Raw genomic sequence first — 17,251 nt, forward strand, 5'->3', positions numbered from 1 at the left:
TGGAAGCATTTCCGAAACTGTTTGGATTGCAAACTGTTCGCGTGGCGACGTGGTTGAAGATTACCGTACAAGGCAAAATAGTGCTGTCCAAGCCTCGCGCCGAGGTAACTGTGGTGCACCACAGGTCATAGATAACAGCGGTGAATCACAGATGTGGAGATGCGCACAGGCGAATAGACATGCAATATATCGGCCAGGTGAACCAAGGAGCTGTCAACAGTGTCTCCTCGACGACATTCAGCGAACTTTGTTGTTTATGGGCCTCTGCAGCAGGCGCTTAATTCACGCATCCATGCAAACTGTGGTTCATTGGCGACGAAGGCTGGATTTTGTATCGCAACTGGACATCCACTGAGTGGTGGGAGGTGACCTTTTCAGATGAATCACGTTTTGAGCTCCCTCAGACTGAAAGGAAACACCCTGCAACAACTGTCGAGAGGATGCAGGCCAGAGGAGGGATCGTTATGGTCTGGGGAATGTTTTTGTGGCATTCCTGGGTCGATCTCGTCATTCTGGAAGGCACAATGGATCAACACATGTAAACATCTACCCTTGGGGGGGGGGGGGGGGCAATGTACATATCTACATGATGTCTGTTTTTGATCAACATGGTGGAATCTACCAGGAGGACAATGCAATGTATCACACAGCTTGCAGTGCACGTACGTGGTTCAAAGAGCACAAGGACAAGTATAATGAACTCTTCCGGCCACCAAACTCACTGGATTTAAACCTAGTGGAGAAACTGTGGAACCAACTTGACTGGCCCGTTCATGCCATGCATCCTCAACAGAGAAGTCTTAGCACAGCTGGCCACGGCACTGGAGTTGGGTTGGCTCCACATCCTTGTCAGTACCTTCCAGAACACAATGAACTTGGTAGTACGTGCCCCCTTATTAATATCATGTTGCACTCCCTCTGGCTGAATTCATGCGTTGGTTTGGTTGGGAAGAGTATTGTAGCGGCACTACCGTTTGCGATAGGATAAGTCAGTTTTGGTGCAATATTTCTGAGTGTGAAGTTACAGCCGGGCGCGGGCCTGTTTACAGTGAGCTACACTCACCAGCAGTTGTGAAGTAAAATGGAGGCCACAGGGCCGTAGAACCGCTGGAAAAAGCACACGCAGCGGTTTGCATGGCGCAAGTCACAGGCAGAAGGGGCCCACTGGCCAACCTAGGTGTTATGTGTACGTGATGTGGTGTGGTGCGTTTAGCAAAACAGAGGAGCACAGCCACATATAAATTGGTGCCGGTTCACTAACAAAGCATTCAAGTGTGGCAGCTCTCCTGGATGCAGTCTGGTCCCTTTAATCCCCCAAACCAACCAACCATCTCCTGGATGGCGGGGTGTGTCACACCACCAGCTCCACACAGAAGCAGATGAGGCATCACCGTTGCAGTCCTCAGTGGGTCGCTGGTTCGACCCTCTGAGGCCGACACAGGGTCCATAGCCAACCAGTGGCGGGCCAACGCATGGCTCACTACCATGGGCAGTCGTCTTGGCTCCCAACACGCACCAAAGACATCCAGGGCGAGGGCTGCAGATTCAGATGCCGGATCGTGCCGTGATCCAAGCCACACCGGCAAGGATGCACGGCACGGTCCAACTTGCACTTGTCAGCGGGCGGCGCTGAGGCAGCCATTCCGCGCCAATCTGTTTCGCAGATAGTAAAGTGGTGTCCTCCACATTGCAGGACCTAGTGACACAGACTGAGGTGAATGCGTCACTGTAGTTGCGAACAATAAATCACTTGGAAAGCTCGGACGAGTCTTAATACGGTGCCTTCTACCTCTTTCCACTACATTTGGTGTTGCTGTTACATTCGATGTCAGAAGTTGGTTCAAATGGCTCTGACCACTATGGGACTTATCATCAGAGGTCATCAGTCCCCTAGAACTTAGAACTACGTAAACCTAACGAACCTAAGGACATCACGCACATCCATGCCCGAGGCAGCATTCGAACCTGCGACCGTAGCAGTAGCGCGGTCCTAGACTGAAGCGCCTAGAACCGCTCGGCCGCCACGGCCGGCGACAGAACTGTCGCCTGCCATGATGATCCACCTACTGCACTCCCCTGCCTTGAGCCCTCGTGAGTTCAACTTGATTTCTAAACTGATGGAAACACTTCACGGAATTCGTCCAGAACTGCTACACATTCGTCAGGCAATAGGCCGCGCCACTCAAACTATCAACACAACTGGCACTGCTAAGAGTATCCTACGACTTCCACATCGCTGTCAACGAGTTATACACAATGCTGGTGACCATTTTGAAGGTCAGTAAAACTTTGAAACTCGGGTCTATTTTGTACGAGCTGTAAATAAATGCCGGCCGCGGTGGCCAAGCGGTTCTAGGCGCTTCAGTCCGGAACCGCGCGACTGCTACGGTCGCAGGTTCGAATCCTGCCTCGGGCATGGATGTGTGTGATGTCCTTAGGTTAGTTAGGTTTAGGTAGTTCTAAGTTCTAGGGGACTGATGACCTGAGATGTTAAGTCCCATAGTGCTCATAGCCATTTGAACCATTTTTGTAAATAAATAGTTGCCACTATTAAAGTTCTAACCCTAGTATATTAGAAAAATATACAGTCTATCTTCGTCCGAATGTTTATTAGAGTACCACATAGAAAGGTATTTTTGATAGCAGCAAAGGCTTTTTAAGCTGTAATCGTCGTAATACAGAGGTAATTCACTGATGTGACAAAAGTCGTGGGATAGCGATATGCACATATACAGATGGCGGTAGTATCGTGTAAACAAGATAAAAGATGGAAATACATTGGCGGAGCTGTTACTTTCACTCATGTAGTTCATGAGAAACAGTTTTCGACGTGAGTGTGAGTGAGTGTGTGTGTGGAGGGGGGGGGGGGGGGGGTGTAATTATGGCAGCACGACAGGAATTAACAACATCTGAATGCGGATTGGTAGTTGTTGGAGCTAGACGCTTTGACATTCCATTGTGGAAATCGTTAGGGAATTCGGAATTCCGACATCCACAGTGTCAAGAGTGTGCCGAGAATACCAAATTTCAGGCTGTAGTTCTCACCATGAACTACGCAGTGGCCGACGGCATTCACTTGACGATCGAGACTAGCCGCGTTTGCGTAGGGTCATCAGTGCTAACAACAAGCAACACCACATGAAATAGCCGCAGAAATCAATGTGGGACGTACGACGAACGTATCCGCTAGAACATTGCCGCGGAAAGTGGCAGACGACCGTCGCTAGTTTCTTTACTAACAGCCCGACATCGCCTACAGCGCCTCTCTTCGGCTGGTGACCATATCGGTTGGACCCCGACTGGAAAACCGTGGCTTTTCAGATGAGTCACGATTTCAGTGGGGTTCGAGTGTGGCGAGACCCTACGAAACCACAGACCCAGGTTGTCGATAAGACACTGTGCAAGCTCGTGGTGGCTCCAGGATGGTGTGGGTTGTGTTTACATGGGACGGACTGTTCTCTGATCAAACTGAACCAACTGGGACCATTTGCAGCCGTTCGTGGACTTCATGTTCCCAAATAACGATGGAATTTTTATGGATTACAATGATCCATGTCATTGAGCCACAGTTGTTCACGACTGGTTGGTCGAGCGGTGATCTGGCCAACCAGATCACCCAATATAAATCCCATCCAACATTTGTGGGACGTAACGAGATTTCGGTTGGTGCACAAAATCCTGCACCGGCGACACTTTGAAACCTCCCCCTTGGTACGAAAACCAGAAAACTATTATTCCGCTCCTTGTGTCTGATAGGCGTCAAGGATATCCCTTCCGCGACTATCAGAAGATAGAAGAAGGAGATGCCAACCATTTTTTTCCTTGTTGCAGTTTCTTTGAAGCACAGCAAACCCAATTATTGCAAAACCTTGTGAAATCGAAGGTGCCCCATACAACATGTGCTCCAGTTTTATTACGTCATGAAGATCCTCAAATATATAAAACTCTTTTTTTTTATCTGCGACATTTGAAACATCCCCTTAGAAAAATTAATGAATTACTGTGCTGATAAACCTCTTACGTTATCTGATTTTCAAACAGCTGAGCAAAACTGAACGTACTCAGACATTCACTAAACTGACACCATATTTTTAGCGCAACGCAATCTGACTTTCAATAATCCCTACAAAAGAATGGCCCTCACTAACAATAACCTATGCCTTTCATGAATCACTTACCTCACAAAAATTTTCGTTACTCGAACTACTGCAATTTACGTTATTTGATTTTCAAAGAGCTGAGCAGAACTGAACGTACTCAGACATTTCTCTCCTTACTTATTCTGATAAACACTAAACTGACACACAATATTTTTAGCGCAACGCAATCTGACTTTCAATAATCCCTACAAAAGAATGGCCCTGACTAACAATAACCTATACCTTTTATGAATCACTACCTCAAAAAAACCTTCGTTACTCGAACTACTGCAATACAGCGAGCGCCAATACTGCCAGCTAAACAAAGGATCCTAACTATTGAAGGCACTAACTACTGATAGGCATAGTTAGCAAATGAAAGGTTTTGATAGAGAACAAACAATGTATTTACCTTAATCGTGTTCAAAAGTGATGATATATATATCAGTTCATGACATCCAGTCTTACAAATTTACTCTTTCTGATGGGCACACGTCTAGGTAGTCCACTCTCAAAAGTCTGCCATCTCTCTCCGCACATCCACCACTGCTGGCGGCTCACCTCCAACTGCGCAACGCTACCCGCTGTTCACATCCAACTGCCCAACACTACACAACCGAATATTCCAACAATGCCAACCAGCCGCAGACTACACACAGCACAGTCAGTGATTTTCATACAGAGCGCAACGTGGCGTTACCGACATAAAAACCTAAACAGCCTACTTACAACTTTCGCGATTATGGGCGTCTCTAAAGGCAGCACGGCTCACAGTATTTCTGCAGGGGACTTCCAACAACTGTTGAGTCCACGCCAAGTCCAGCTGTGGCACTACGCCAGGCAAAAGGAGGTCCAACACGATGTTAGGAGATATCCCATGATTTTTGTCACCTCAGTGTAGTTTGCACCTCTGGACATCACTTGACTGTTAAGCCTCGGATGAGCTTAAGCCCTTCAGTCAGCAGTGAGATGGAGTGAATCATTCCACGCTGCAGGCCCGCAGCTTGGGCGCAGCTGCTGCAGGTGTACAAGATCCGGCCGGCGCTCAACTCGTCCCTGGTGGTGGTACCCCTGGGCCGCTGGGACCGCGCCAACGGCACCGCCGCGCTCGCCAGCCCCAGGGCACTGGAGGCCAGGGGAGATCTGCAGGTACGTCACACGCCCTGACTCTACATCTGATCTACCTCCACCACTGCACTCTGTTAACCACTGTAAAGCGCGTAATGGCAGAAACCTTTCGACGTGCAATATGCTAAGCATTCTTTCCTTCGCCGGCCGAAGTGGCCGTGCGGTTAAAGGCGCTGCAGTCTGGAACCGCAAGACCGCTACGGTCGCAGGTTCGAATCCTGCCTCGGGCATGGATGTTTGTGATGTCCTTAGGTTAGTTACGTTTAATTAGTTCTAAGTTCTAGGGGACTAATGACCTCAGCAGTTGAGTCCCATAGTGCTCAGAGCCATTTGAACCATTCTTTCCTTCCATTCATAGGCACAGTGTGGAAAGAATGACTGTTTGTGCCTCTTTGTCCGACCTCTCATTGGTCTAATTTTTTCTGTACTATCCCTGCGGGGCAGGTGCGTAGCGGCTGAAGAATAATTCTTCTGCCCTCTTGAAGTTTTCTAAGTAGCTTTTTGGGGAATGTACAACGTCCTACTCAGACTTTCTGCCAATAGAGGTCTCTTTTACACTCTGTCGCCAGTTCAACCATCGTGACGCAACTCTTTGTATGTACTAGGTGAACCCGTTTTAGTGCGACTTGATATGGGCCGCACACACTTACACAGTATCCTAGCCGGCCGGAGTGGCCGAGCGGTTAAAGGCGCTACAGTCTGGAACCGCACGACCGCTACGGTCGCAGGTTCGAATCCTGCCTCGGGCATGGATGTGTGTGATGTCCTTAGGTTAGTTAGGTTTAAGAAGTTCTAAGTTCTAGGGGACTTATGACCACAGCAGTTGAGTCCCATAGTGCTCAGAGCCATTTGAGCCACAGTATCCTACCGGGTCATCAACAAGTCAGTATAAATTTGAAAACTGAATAAGTGACGGAATAATGTAGATAGGTACAAATTGACACACTTGCTTGGAATGACATGAGGTTTTATTAGAACCAAAAAAATACAAACGTTCAAAAAATGTCCGACAGATGGCGTTTCATCTGATCAGAGTAGCAATAATTAGCATAACAAAGTAAGACAAAGCAAAGATGATGTTCTTTACAGGAAATGCTCAATATGTCTACCATCATTCCTCAACCACATGCCCGGAGTTATGGTGAGGCATTGGCGTCGGATGTTGTCTTTCAGCATCCCTTCTGGTAACCCCAATGCCAATAATCGCACGGACTGAGGTCTGGGGACCTGGGAGGCCAAGCATGACGAAAGTGGCGGCTGAGCGCACGATCATCACCAAACGACGCGCGCAAGAGATCTTTCACGCGTCTAGCAATATGGGGTGGAGCGCCATCCTGCATAAACATCGTACGTTCTAGCAGGTGCTTATCAGCCAGGCTTGGGATGATGCGATTCTGTAACATATCGGCGTACCTCTCACCCTTCACAGTATCAGTTTTGCTGTCCAGCGCCATCTGTAGGACAGTTTGTGAACTTTGTTTTTTTTTGTTCTAATAAAACCCCATGTCATTCCAAGCATGTGTGTCAATTTTTACCTCTCTATTTACATTATTCGTGGTTTACTAAGTTTTCAAATGTATACTGACTTTTTGTTCACCCGGTAGTACGAGCCGTACAAGCGTTTTCTATCCAATCTCTTTTCTACACGGTGTATGGTTTCCAAATATCCTACCAAAGAATTGCAGTTCGCTTTTTCTTTACCTACTACTTATTATTATTTATCGTTCCACTTCATATCTCTGCAAGCAGCCTCGCGCAAAGACTCTGTAAGACAAAAAAAGAAAAAATAATTGACACACCAGGAATGAATTATCCAAATGGGATGTTGGTCATTGGGGCTTAATTCGAAGAGGGACTGAGCACTGAAGACGCTTTGGAGGCGTTGAGGACAGTGGTGGGATACGAACCTTACTGTCGCCCGCCATACGGCTCGACAGCCACGAGTGATGGTCTGGGGTGTCTTTTCATTCCACGGTATAACCTCTTTGATTGTCATGCGCGGCACCCTTGCAGCAGAGCGGTACGTCGACGATATTTTGCGCCCCGTTAGTATTGGGACAACCTATGTTCTACGCCAAAGTACCGTTATCCAAGATGGCGGCGATGACATCATTCAAGATGGCGTCTGTGACGTCATCCAAGATGGCGGATTTTAGTGGAAAGTTTGAATTGTTCCAAAATAAGTAAAGTACACTCCTTCATCTTTCCAGTAGCCCAGTGCAGGCTGATTCCTTTTCCCATCAATCCCTAGGAAGAGTTGGCGGTCGGGTGACTTAGGTTAGTGGAGGTAGTCCAAGTGTTCTTTCTTTCACGCCTTTTTCATAGGTTAGTAGACCTTTCTTTACCACCAAAATTCAAACTTGGCACCAGTTCCTAGGAAGAGGTGGCAATAGGATGGCTTAGGTTAGTGGAAGTAGCCCATGTGACCTATCTTCCCGCGATTTTCTTAGGTTAGTAGAGACAACCGTGGTGTGATGCATTCTCCTGTTGGAATTTGAACTTCCCGCCGTTCTCCTTGGGGACGGGAGGGTAGGGTGGGAGTTAGGTTAGTGGAGGTAGCCCAATTGGCCTATCTTCAAGCAAAAATTCAAACTTACCGCCAAAATCCGCCATCTTGGATGACGTCATCGCCGCCATCTTGGATAATGCCACTTTGGCGTAGAACATAGGTTGTCCCAACACTCCTGCCTTGTTGCCCTTCATGGAAAACCGTCCTGGGATTATGTTCCCATACTGTAATGCCCGCCAGCATGCCGTGAGAGTTTCTACTGCTTTTCGTCATGCTTGCTAAACCCTACCTTGACCACCAAGGTCTCCATATATCACCCCAATTGAGAAGCGTTGGCAGGGCCCTCCAATCATGTCCTGATTTTGACGACCTAACCCACCAGTTGGACTTTGGTACGATATCTCTAAAGAGGACGTGCGACAACTCTGTTAATCAATGTCAAGCCGAATAACTGCTTGCATAAGGGTCAGATGTGGACCAACGCGTTTCTGACTTGCTCAACTTGTGTAGATCTTTCTCTTGAAAGAATCATCCAATTTTTCTGAATTTGTGGTCATTTGTTTGTCTGTAAATGTGCATCGCATCTACCGACCCGTCCGATTCCGATAATTCATTCGTGGTGCGTCTTTTTTTTTGTCGTAGAGTGTGTTTAGACATATTTACCGGACATCTGTATACATGTTGCTCTCATGGTTAAAGATTCAGTCGCTTGTCCATAAGTGATGCAGTGCAAACGCCCTCGCCTCTTATCAGTAAACCTAATTTTCAAGATCATACTGTAGCACCACGTCTCAAACGTTTCGATGCTATTCTTTTCCTGTTTTCAGACAGTACATGAATCACTACCATTTGATTCTGTGTCCAAAAGCGCTTTCCCAGAAATTTCTTCCTCAGGTTAAGGCCGATGTTTCATAGTAGGAGACTTTTCATGTCCAGGAAAACCCTTTTCGCCTGTGGTACTCCGCTTTTAGTGTGCTTCTTGTTTCGTGTGTCGTGTGTTAGTTCGCTTCCAAGGTAGCAGAATTCCTTGACTTTGTCTGCTTCGTGGTCACTAGTTTTGATGTTAAGTTCGTCTCTAATATCATTTCTGTCAGTTTACTTTCTGTCTGTTTACTTTCATCTTCTTTTTGCTTCCTCTCAGTTCATGTTCTACACTCATTAGAGTTCTCATTTCATTCAACAGGTCCTATAATTCTTCTGAACTAGGGAAAGACGTGTCATCATTGAATCTTGTTATACAGGAGATACTTGAGAAAACTGCCCGAAATTATATAAAAAATAGCAGTTATAGTGAGTGTCGACTGCGGCTGATTCGCTACAAAGAGATTCTGGTCGTGTGTAAAGTATGCTAGCGGCAAGACACGATAAATGCCTTCTATGCGTGATAGCAATGGAAATATTATTGACGATAGTGCTGCCAAAGCAGAGTTAGTAAACACAGCCTTCCGAAAGTAGTTCACCAAAGATGACGAAGTATATATTCCAGAATTCGAAGCAAGAACAGCTGCCAAAATGAGTAACGTACACATAAATATCCTAGGAGTAGTGAAGCAACTTAAACCACTTAATAGAAGCAAGTCATCCGATCCAGTTAGGTTCCTTTCAGAGTATGCTGAAGCTATAACCCCATACTTAAAAATAGCTCCATACTTCACGATCGTATACAACCGCTCGCTCGACGAAAAATCCATAGGCAAACACTTGAAAGTTACACATGTCACACCAATAGTCAAGAAAGGCAGTAAGAGAAATTCACTAAATTAGAGCCCATATCATTAACGGCAATGTGCAGCAGAGTTTTGGAACATATATTGTGTTCGAACATTATCAATTACCTCGAAGTGAACGGTCTATTGGCAGACAGTCAGCAGGGATTTAGAAAATATCCTTCTTGCGAAACACAACTAGCTCTTTACTCACACGAAGTATTGAGTGCTGTTGACAAAGGATTTCAAACTGATTACGTATTTCTAGATTTCCAGAGGGCTTTTGACACTGTACCTGACAAGCAGCTTGTAATCAAACTGCTTGCTCGTGGAATATCGTATCAGTTATGCTAGTGGATTAGCGATACCCTGTGAGAGAGGTCAGAGTTCGTGGAAACTGACGGAAAGACATCGAGTAAAACAGAAGTGACTTTTGGCGTTCCCCAAGGAAGTGTGATAGGCCCTCTGCTATTTTCTTATCTACACTATGCGATCAAAAGTATCCGGATACCCGGCTGAAAACTGCTTAAAAGTTCGTGGCACCCTCCAGCGGTGATGATGGAACTTAGTATGGTGTTGGCCCACCTTTAGCCTTGATGACAGCTTCCACTCTCGAAGGCATACGTTCAATCAGGTGCTGGAAGGTTTCTTGGGTAATGGCAGCGCATTCTTCACGAAGTGCTGCACTGAGGGGAAGTATCGATGTCGGTCGGTAAGGCCTGGCACGAAGTCGGCGTTCCAAAACATCCCAAAGGTATTCTATAGGATTCAAGTCAGGACTCTGTGCAGGCCAGTCCATTACAGGGATGTTATTGTCGTGTAACAACTCCACCACAGGCATTATGAACAGGTGCTGGATCGTGTTGAAATATATAATCCCCATCCCCGAATCCCCGAATTGCTCTTCAACAGTGGGAAGCATGAAGGTGCTTAAAACATAAATGAAGGCCTGTGCTGTGATAGTGCCACGCAAAACACAATGGGTGCAAGCCCCCTCCATGAAAACCACGACCACACCATAACACCACCGTCTCCGAATTTTACTGTCGGGACTACGTCAGCTGGCAGATGACGTTCACCGAGCATTCGCCATACCCACAACCTGCCATCGGATCGCCACATTGTGTACCGTGATTCGTCACTCCACTCAACATTTTTCCACTGTTCACTCGTCCAATGTTTACGCTCCTTACACCAAACGAGGCGTCGTTTGGCATTTACGCCGTGATGTGTGGCTTATGAGCAGCCACTCGAGCACGAAATCCAAGTTTTCTCTCCTCCCGCCTAACTGTCATGGTACTTGCAGAGGATCATGATGCAGTTTGGAATTCTTGTGTGATGGTCTGGATAGAGTCTGCTTATCACACATTACGACCCCTCTTCAACTGTCGGCGGTCTCTCTGGGTCAACAGACGAGGTCGTCCTGTACGCTTTTGTGCTGTACGTGTCCCTTCACGTTTCCACTTCAGTATCACATCGGAAACAGTGGACCTACGGATGTTTCGGAGTGTGGAAATCTCGCTTAAAGACGTATGACACAAGTGACGCCCAATCACTTGACCACGTTCGAAGTCCGTGAGTTCCGCGGAGGGCCCCATTCTGCTCTCTCACGATGTCCAATGACTACTGAGGTCGCTGATATGGAGTACCTGGCAGTAGGTGGCAGCACAATGCACCTAACATGAAAAACGGGTGTTTTTGGTGGTTTCCGTATACTTTTGATCACATTGTGTATATAAACGAGTTAGGAGACGATCTGAGCAACCGTCTTCGGTTTTTGCAGATTATGCTGTCGTTTATCGTGTAGTAAAGTCATCAGAAGATCAAAACAAATTGCAAAACGATTTAGAAAAGATATTTGTATGCTGCAAAAATTGGCAATTGACCCTAAATACCGAAAAGTGTGAGGTTATCCACATGTGTGCTAAAAGGAATCCGTTAAACTTCGGTTACACGATAAATCAGTCATGTCTATAGGTAAATTCATCTAAATACCTAGGAATTACGATTACGAACAAGTTAAATTGGAAGGAACACACAGAAAATGTTGTGGTGAAAGCCAACCAAAACTGCGTTTTATTGGTAGGACACTTAGAAAATTTAACAGATCTACTAAAGAGACTGCCTAGATACACTTGTCCGTCCTCTTTTAGAATACTGCTGCGCGGTGTGGGATCCTTACCAGATAGGACTAGCGGAGTACATCGAGAAAGTTCATAGAAGGGCAGCACGTGTTATATTATTGTGATCAGTGGGAGGGGGGGGGGAGGGAGGGGGCCTAATGTCACTGACATCATACCGGGTTTGGGGGAGACATGCTTAAAACAAAGGCGTTTTTCGTTGTGGCAGAATCTTCTCACGCAGTCAATCACCAAGTTCTCCTCTGACTGCAAAAATATTTTGTTGATGCCGAGCTACTTATGGAGAAACGATCACCATAATAAAATAAGGGAAATCAGAGCTCGCACGGAAAGATATATGTGTTCGTTGTTCACGTGTGCTGTTCGAGATTGTAATGATAATAGAGAATTATTGTGAAGGTGGTTCGATGAACCATCTGCCAGGCACTTACATGTGACTTGCAGTCAAAGGGACAAAGAAATGCCGTCAAATTACCGGCCGATCACATTTTCGCCAGCTTTTTCAAAAATCTTTGAAAAGGTTATGTTCAAGAGTCTACTTAAGCACCTTAGTAAAAATAACATACTGTCAAAGGGTTCTGATATTGAGAAAGCTATTTACACTTACAGCGAAAATGTCCTTAATTCATTGGACAGCAGATTAGTGGCAACTGGCATATTCTGTGACCTGTCGAAGGCGTATGACTGTGTGAATCACAGCATTCTCTTAAGTAAATTAAAATATTATGGCGTCACTGGTAGTGATACAAAGTGGTTTCAGTCATATCTTACTAACTGAAAACAAAGGATGTCATTACGTAACAGTTCAGCAGTAGGCAATCACACATCATCTGACTGGGAAGAAATTACATGTAGTGTTCCCCAAGGTTCCATACTAGGTCCACTACTGTTTTTGTGTATATTAATGACTTGTCATCTGTTACATTACCAGATGCCAAGTTTGTCTTATTTGCAGATGATACAAACATTGCAATAAATAGTAAATCAAATATAAATTTAGAAAAGGCAGTTAATCAAATTTTTACTGACATTAATAAGTGATTCATAGCAATTCACTGTCATTAAACTTTGAAAAGACCCACTATATGCAGTTCAGAACTTCCAAGAGATTACCTCCTGGTGTGTGTATAAAATATGATGACATGGAAATAGGAGAAGTTGAGAGTGTAAAATTCTTAGGATTACAACTTGATAATAAATTCTGTTGGGAGCAACATGCTAACGAATTGCTAAAGCGTCTAAACAAGTCTGTGTTTGCAATGCGAATGATGTCAGATGTAGGAGATATAAATATGAAAAAAACTGGAATATTTTGCTTATTTTCACTTAATTATGTCATATGGTTTCATATTTTGGGGTAACTCCACAAACAGAGAAAACATTTTTAGAGTACAGAGTAATGAGTAGTGTAAATCCAAGAACATCATGTCGAAACCTATTCAAAGAATTGGACATATTAATCACAGCTTCTCAGTATATTTATTCCTTAATGAAGTTTGTTGTAAATAATACATCTCTTTTTCCAACTGACTGCTTAGTACACAGTATCAATACTAGGAATAAGAACAATAGACATAAAGATTTAAAATCACTTACTCTTGCCCAGAAAGGAGTCCAGTATTCAGCAACACATATTTTCAATAAGTTACCAGCAACCATTAAGAGTTTATTTTCAGACAAGGCACGATTTAAACATAATTTAAAAGAATTTTTGGTGGTCAACTCCTTCTATTCCACCCACGAGTTTCTCAACAAGTGCAGTAGACCATTTTAATGAAAATTTATTATACTTTAATGTTTGACAATACTTGGTTATAACAGCCAAGTAAAACTACCTACTGTGTGAATGATGGCTGTATGGAAAGCAGATGTAAGTCTTTAAGTCTGTAAATAGTGGAAGTTTAATTTTAAATCTTGTACATAATCTGCCTGTTCTTAACTGAGGATCACTGAAGTCAATAATTTACTTTAATTTTTGACAGTACTTGGTTGTAATAGCCAAGAAACTAGCAAATGTCTGAATGATGGATTTAATGAAAGCAGATGTAAGTATTAAACCTGTAAATATTAGAAGTTTAAATTTAATTCAAGTACATAATTTTACTGTTTATTGACTGAGGATCATTAAAATTAATGAAACTCAAGTTTTTCTAATTACATTTTTGTAATGTGTTTATCTGACATGTTCCACACCCAGGAGGATTCCCTCTTTTATGGGTCTATGGAATGAATAATTAATGTAATGTAATCTAAGTAGGTATAGATGTGGATGAAAGCGCGCTTGTGCCGCCAGGGCCTGCCGCTGCTGGTTGGCGTGAAGAATGCGAGCGCGGCGGCGGCGGCTGGCAGCTTGGCGCCGGACGTGCTGGCCGGGGGCGGCGCCGCGACGCTGGAGGAGGCGGTGGGCGGCGCGGGCGGCGTCAAGGACCTCAAGACGGCCAGCGTCGACGACGACTCGGACGACGCCCGCAACCTCATCGACGTCATGGAGTTCGTCGCGCGCTCACTCAACGCCAGGTGAGGTCTCTGCTCTGGGACGAGAGCGACGCAGCGTAGCGTTCTGGTACCACACTTGCATCACAGTAACGAACTGACTGACAGCTGAGCTGGCACCGGGTGGTTATAATGAACCCTAGTTGTGTACACTACTGAAATCGTCGCACAAAGTGTACACCAGTGTCACTGTGATCCTCGATTATTTGCCCGAGAAATTGCATGTAAATAGAATCTTTTGTAACGAAATCGGACACTCGTGTACTAAACTAACTTTATTTCACCTTGTAACCTCCCCCTCTCTTATCGGCCTTATGACAGTGAAAAATTAAACCACTTGTACCTAATGGAAACTTGGGAAAAGCAATCGTCAACGAAGTTAATCTGTCGGTAAAGAGGGAGGAAAGGGTTACATCTAAATGAAAGGAAAAATGCAAATTAAATTGGTGGAAATTAATTTTGAAGATGGGTAAGTTAATGAAGAAAGTAAATGTGCGGTCATTACGTTAACAATTAACTGGCGTTAATTAGATATTTGAGATTTGGGGAAAATTACGGTCGCCAGTCCTATGGACAACTACTATAATAACTGAAAAATAAAGGTTAATGCACATATAATTAGCACTAAAAGCGTGGCAACTGAATGTTGACACGTGTTGTGTGAAAACTGAAAGTTTGTCGGAAGTAATAAATTTCGCTACACTCTGACTTAATTTAGCAAAAGAATTAATAAAACTGGAAAATTGAAAGTTAATTTAGTGACTGAAATTAATAATGAACTTTGTTTCTGAAGCACTACGAAATTAAATAAAATAAGGTTAGTCTTGGGCTACCTCAACAATTGTCTCAAAAGCAACTTGAATCTACGCAATTTAGAAATAAGAGATTTAACTTTGAACTTGAATTAAATGATTTTGAAAAATTAACAATAGTAAAATTTAGTATGTACCAAGCTGAGCTGCAGTCATAGGTAAGCTAAAATATGGTAACAAAACTCGCAGTCTTAATTTGTGCTTGTGTAATCTAATTACAGTTCTGTTTGTTTATTGTAGCCAGCTATGAATACCTTAACTGAAATTCGAAATTAAAGCAGTGAAATGGAATGATATTACTTTAAAGCTGGCGTTTGAATTTCAACTACACTCGAGTTAATTTCGGAAAAGGAAGGGACCCAGCTTGGTAATGCAAATGGGACAATGAGCAACAAAGTTTCATGCTAAGTTTCTGTACTTTAGTGATGCAAATGGAACAGTTTGGAAAGCTGAGGTCATATATATATATATATATATATATATATATATATATATATATATATATATATATATATATATATATATATATACAAACTGTAAAACAATTACAATATATAAAGACACCGAAATGTCATATCTTCTGGTAACAAAATAAGGAAAAAAATCATAGTACAATAGATGGAAATAGGAGGATATGCATTTCCGGTGTTATAACCTCTCGCTTTTACTTTCCCAATCAATATTAGTATTAATGCATCCATATTCGAGATTAAGTAAAAACTGTCATGGAAGCTTTTCAATGAAGAAATTCGAAGTGATCCAGTTTTAAAGACTTTATTTGCAAATACATGAAACTACAACCAGCCACTTTCTTGAATAGTTATTTATTATTCAATGAAGCGATATTCGAACCTCTTTCAGTTTCATCTTCAGATGGTTTTCTGTATGTTACATCACTATTTCACATCTTTATTTGCAATTTAATTGGGTGAAGATGTTATTCATTTAATGAAATGCACATGTTTCATGAATATTTTAAAGTGTTCCCAGTTATTTATAAAACTGTACATTCGTCATTTCCATTCCCTTTGGAATATAGGCTACAATATACCGGCCGGTGTGACCGAGCGGTTCTAGGCGCTTCAGTCTGGAACCGCGAGACTGCTACGGTCGCAGGTTCGAATCCTGCCTCGGGCATGGATGTGTGTGATGTCCTTAGGTTAGTGAGGTTTAAGTAGTTCTAAGTCTAGGGGACTGATGACCTCAGATGTTAAGTCCCATAGTGCTCAGAGACATTTTTAGAATACAGTGTTATCGGCGACTGGCCAGCCTTTTCTGTCAGGCGCAACTGTGTCCAACAGCGATCATTCTTACCGTGGACGACTGTATCTTCTTCACTGCTGTCTAAAGATTCGCCAGACTGATCAGTTTCACCGATGTCCACAACTTCTGTAGGAATGTCAGCTTCAACATGATAGTCATGAAGAAAGTCTTTTACGTTAGTTTCAAACTTAATTCTTCTAACAATGCTTCCCATACAGCATCTTACGTTACTAAAATGTCATTACTACGTGTCGCTTTCACGACAATGAACTTCACACTCAGCTACAGAACAATTACACAGCGGTTACATCAGGATTACATTAACCCTTAAAAAAGATATTTCTGTCACATTAATTAAAAAACAATGTCTCAGAAATTCGAATGTCCATCCTTGATTAGGTCTGACAGCGGCCTATGCATGTGCAGAGCCCAAGCACAGTAAGAAACAGAAAACTCCAGGGTCAAAGTGACTCTGGTGTACGCTTCTAGGGTAAAGGTGCAGCTACTCATAGTCTCCCCGCCCCCCCCCCCCCCCCCCCAAGAACCATGGGCCTTGCCGTTGGTGGGGAGGCTTGCGTCCCTCAGTGATACAGATATCCGTACTGTAGGTGCAACCACAACGGAGGGGTATCTGTTGAGAGGCCAGACAAACGTGTGGTTCCTGAAGAGGGGCAGCAACCTTTTCAGTAGTTGCAGGGGCAACAGTCTGGATGATTGACTGATCTGGCCTTGTAACACTAACCAAAACGGCCTTGCTGTGCTGGTACTGTGAACGGCTGAAAGCAAGGGGAAACTACAGCCGTAATTTTTCCTGAGGGCATGCAGCTTTACTGTATGGTTAACTGATGATGGCGTCCTCTTGGATAAAATATTCCGGAGGTAAAATAGTCTCCCATTCGGATCTCCGGGCGGGGACTACTCAGGAGCACGTTGTTATCAGGAGAAAGAAAACTGGCGTTCTATGGATCGGAGCGTGAAATGTCGGATCCCTTAATCGAGCAGGTACGTTAGAAAATTTAGAAAGGGAAATGGATAGGTTAAAGTTAGATATAGTAGGAAT

The 17,251-nt window shown here is 44.0% G+C and overlaps 1 protein-coding gene across 1 annotated transcript in view; it reads left to right on the top strand.

The window, feature by feature from the left end:
- LOC124593863 (glutamate receptor ionotropic, delta-1-like) overlaps positions 1-17,251 on the top strand; it is a 123,760-nt gene that overhangs the window by 24,701 nt on the left and 81,808 nt on the right. Inside the window, exons 3-4 of the mRNA XM_047132210.1 lie at positions 5,135-5,288; positions 14,019-14,140. Coding sequence (XP_046988166.1) covers positions 5,135-5,288; positions 14,019-14,140 — 276 coding nt within the window. The remainder of the gene's footprint in view (positions 1-5,134; positions 5,289-14,018; positions 14,141-17,251) is intronic.

Source organism: Schistocerca americana, chromosome 2 (assembly GCF_021461395.2).
Source record: "Schistocerca americana isolate TAMUIC-IGC-003095 chromosome 2, iqSchAmer2.1, whole genome shotgun sequence".
Classification (NCBI taxonomy): Eukaryota; Metazoa; Arthropoda; class Insecta; order Orthoptera; family Acrididae; genus Schistocerca; species Schistocerca americana.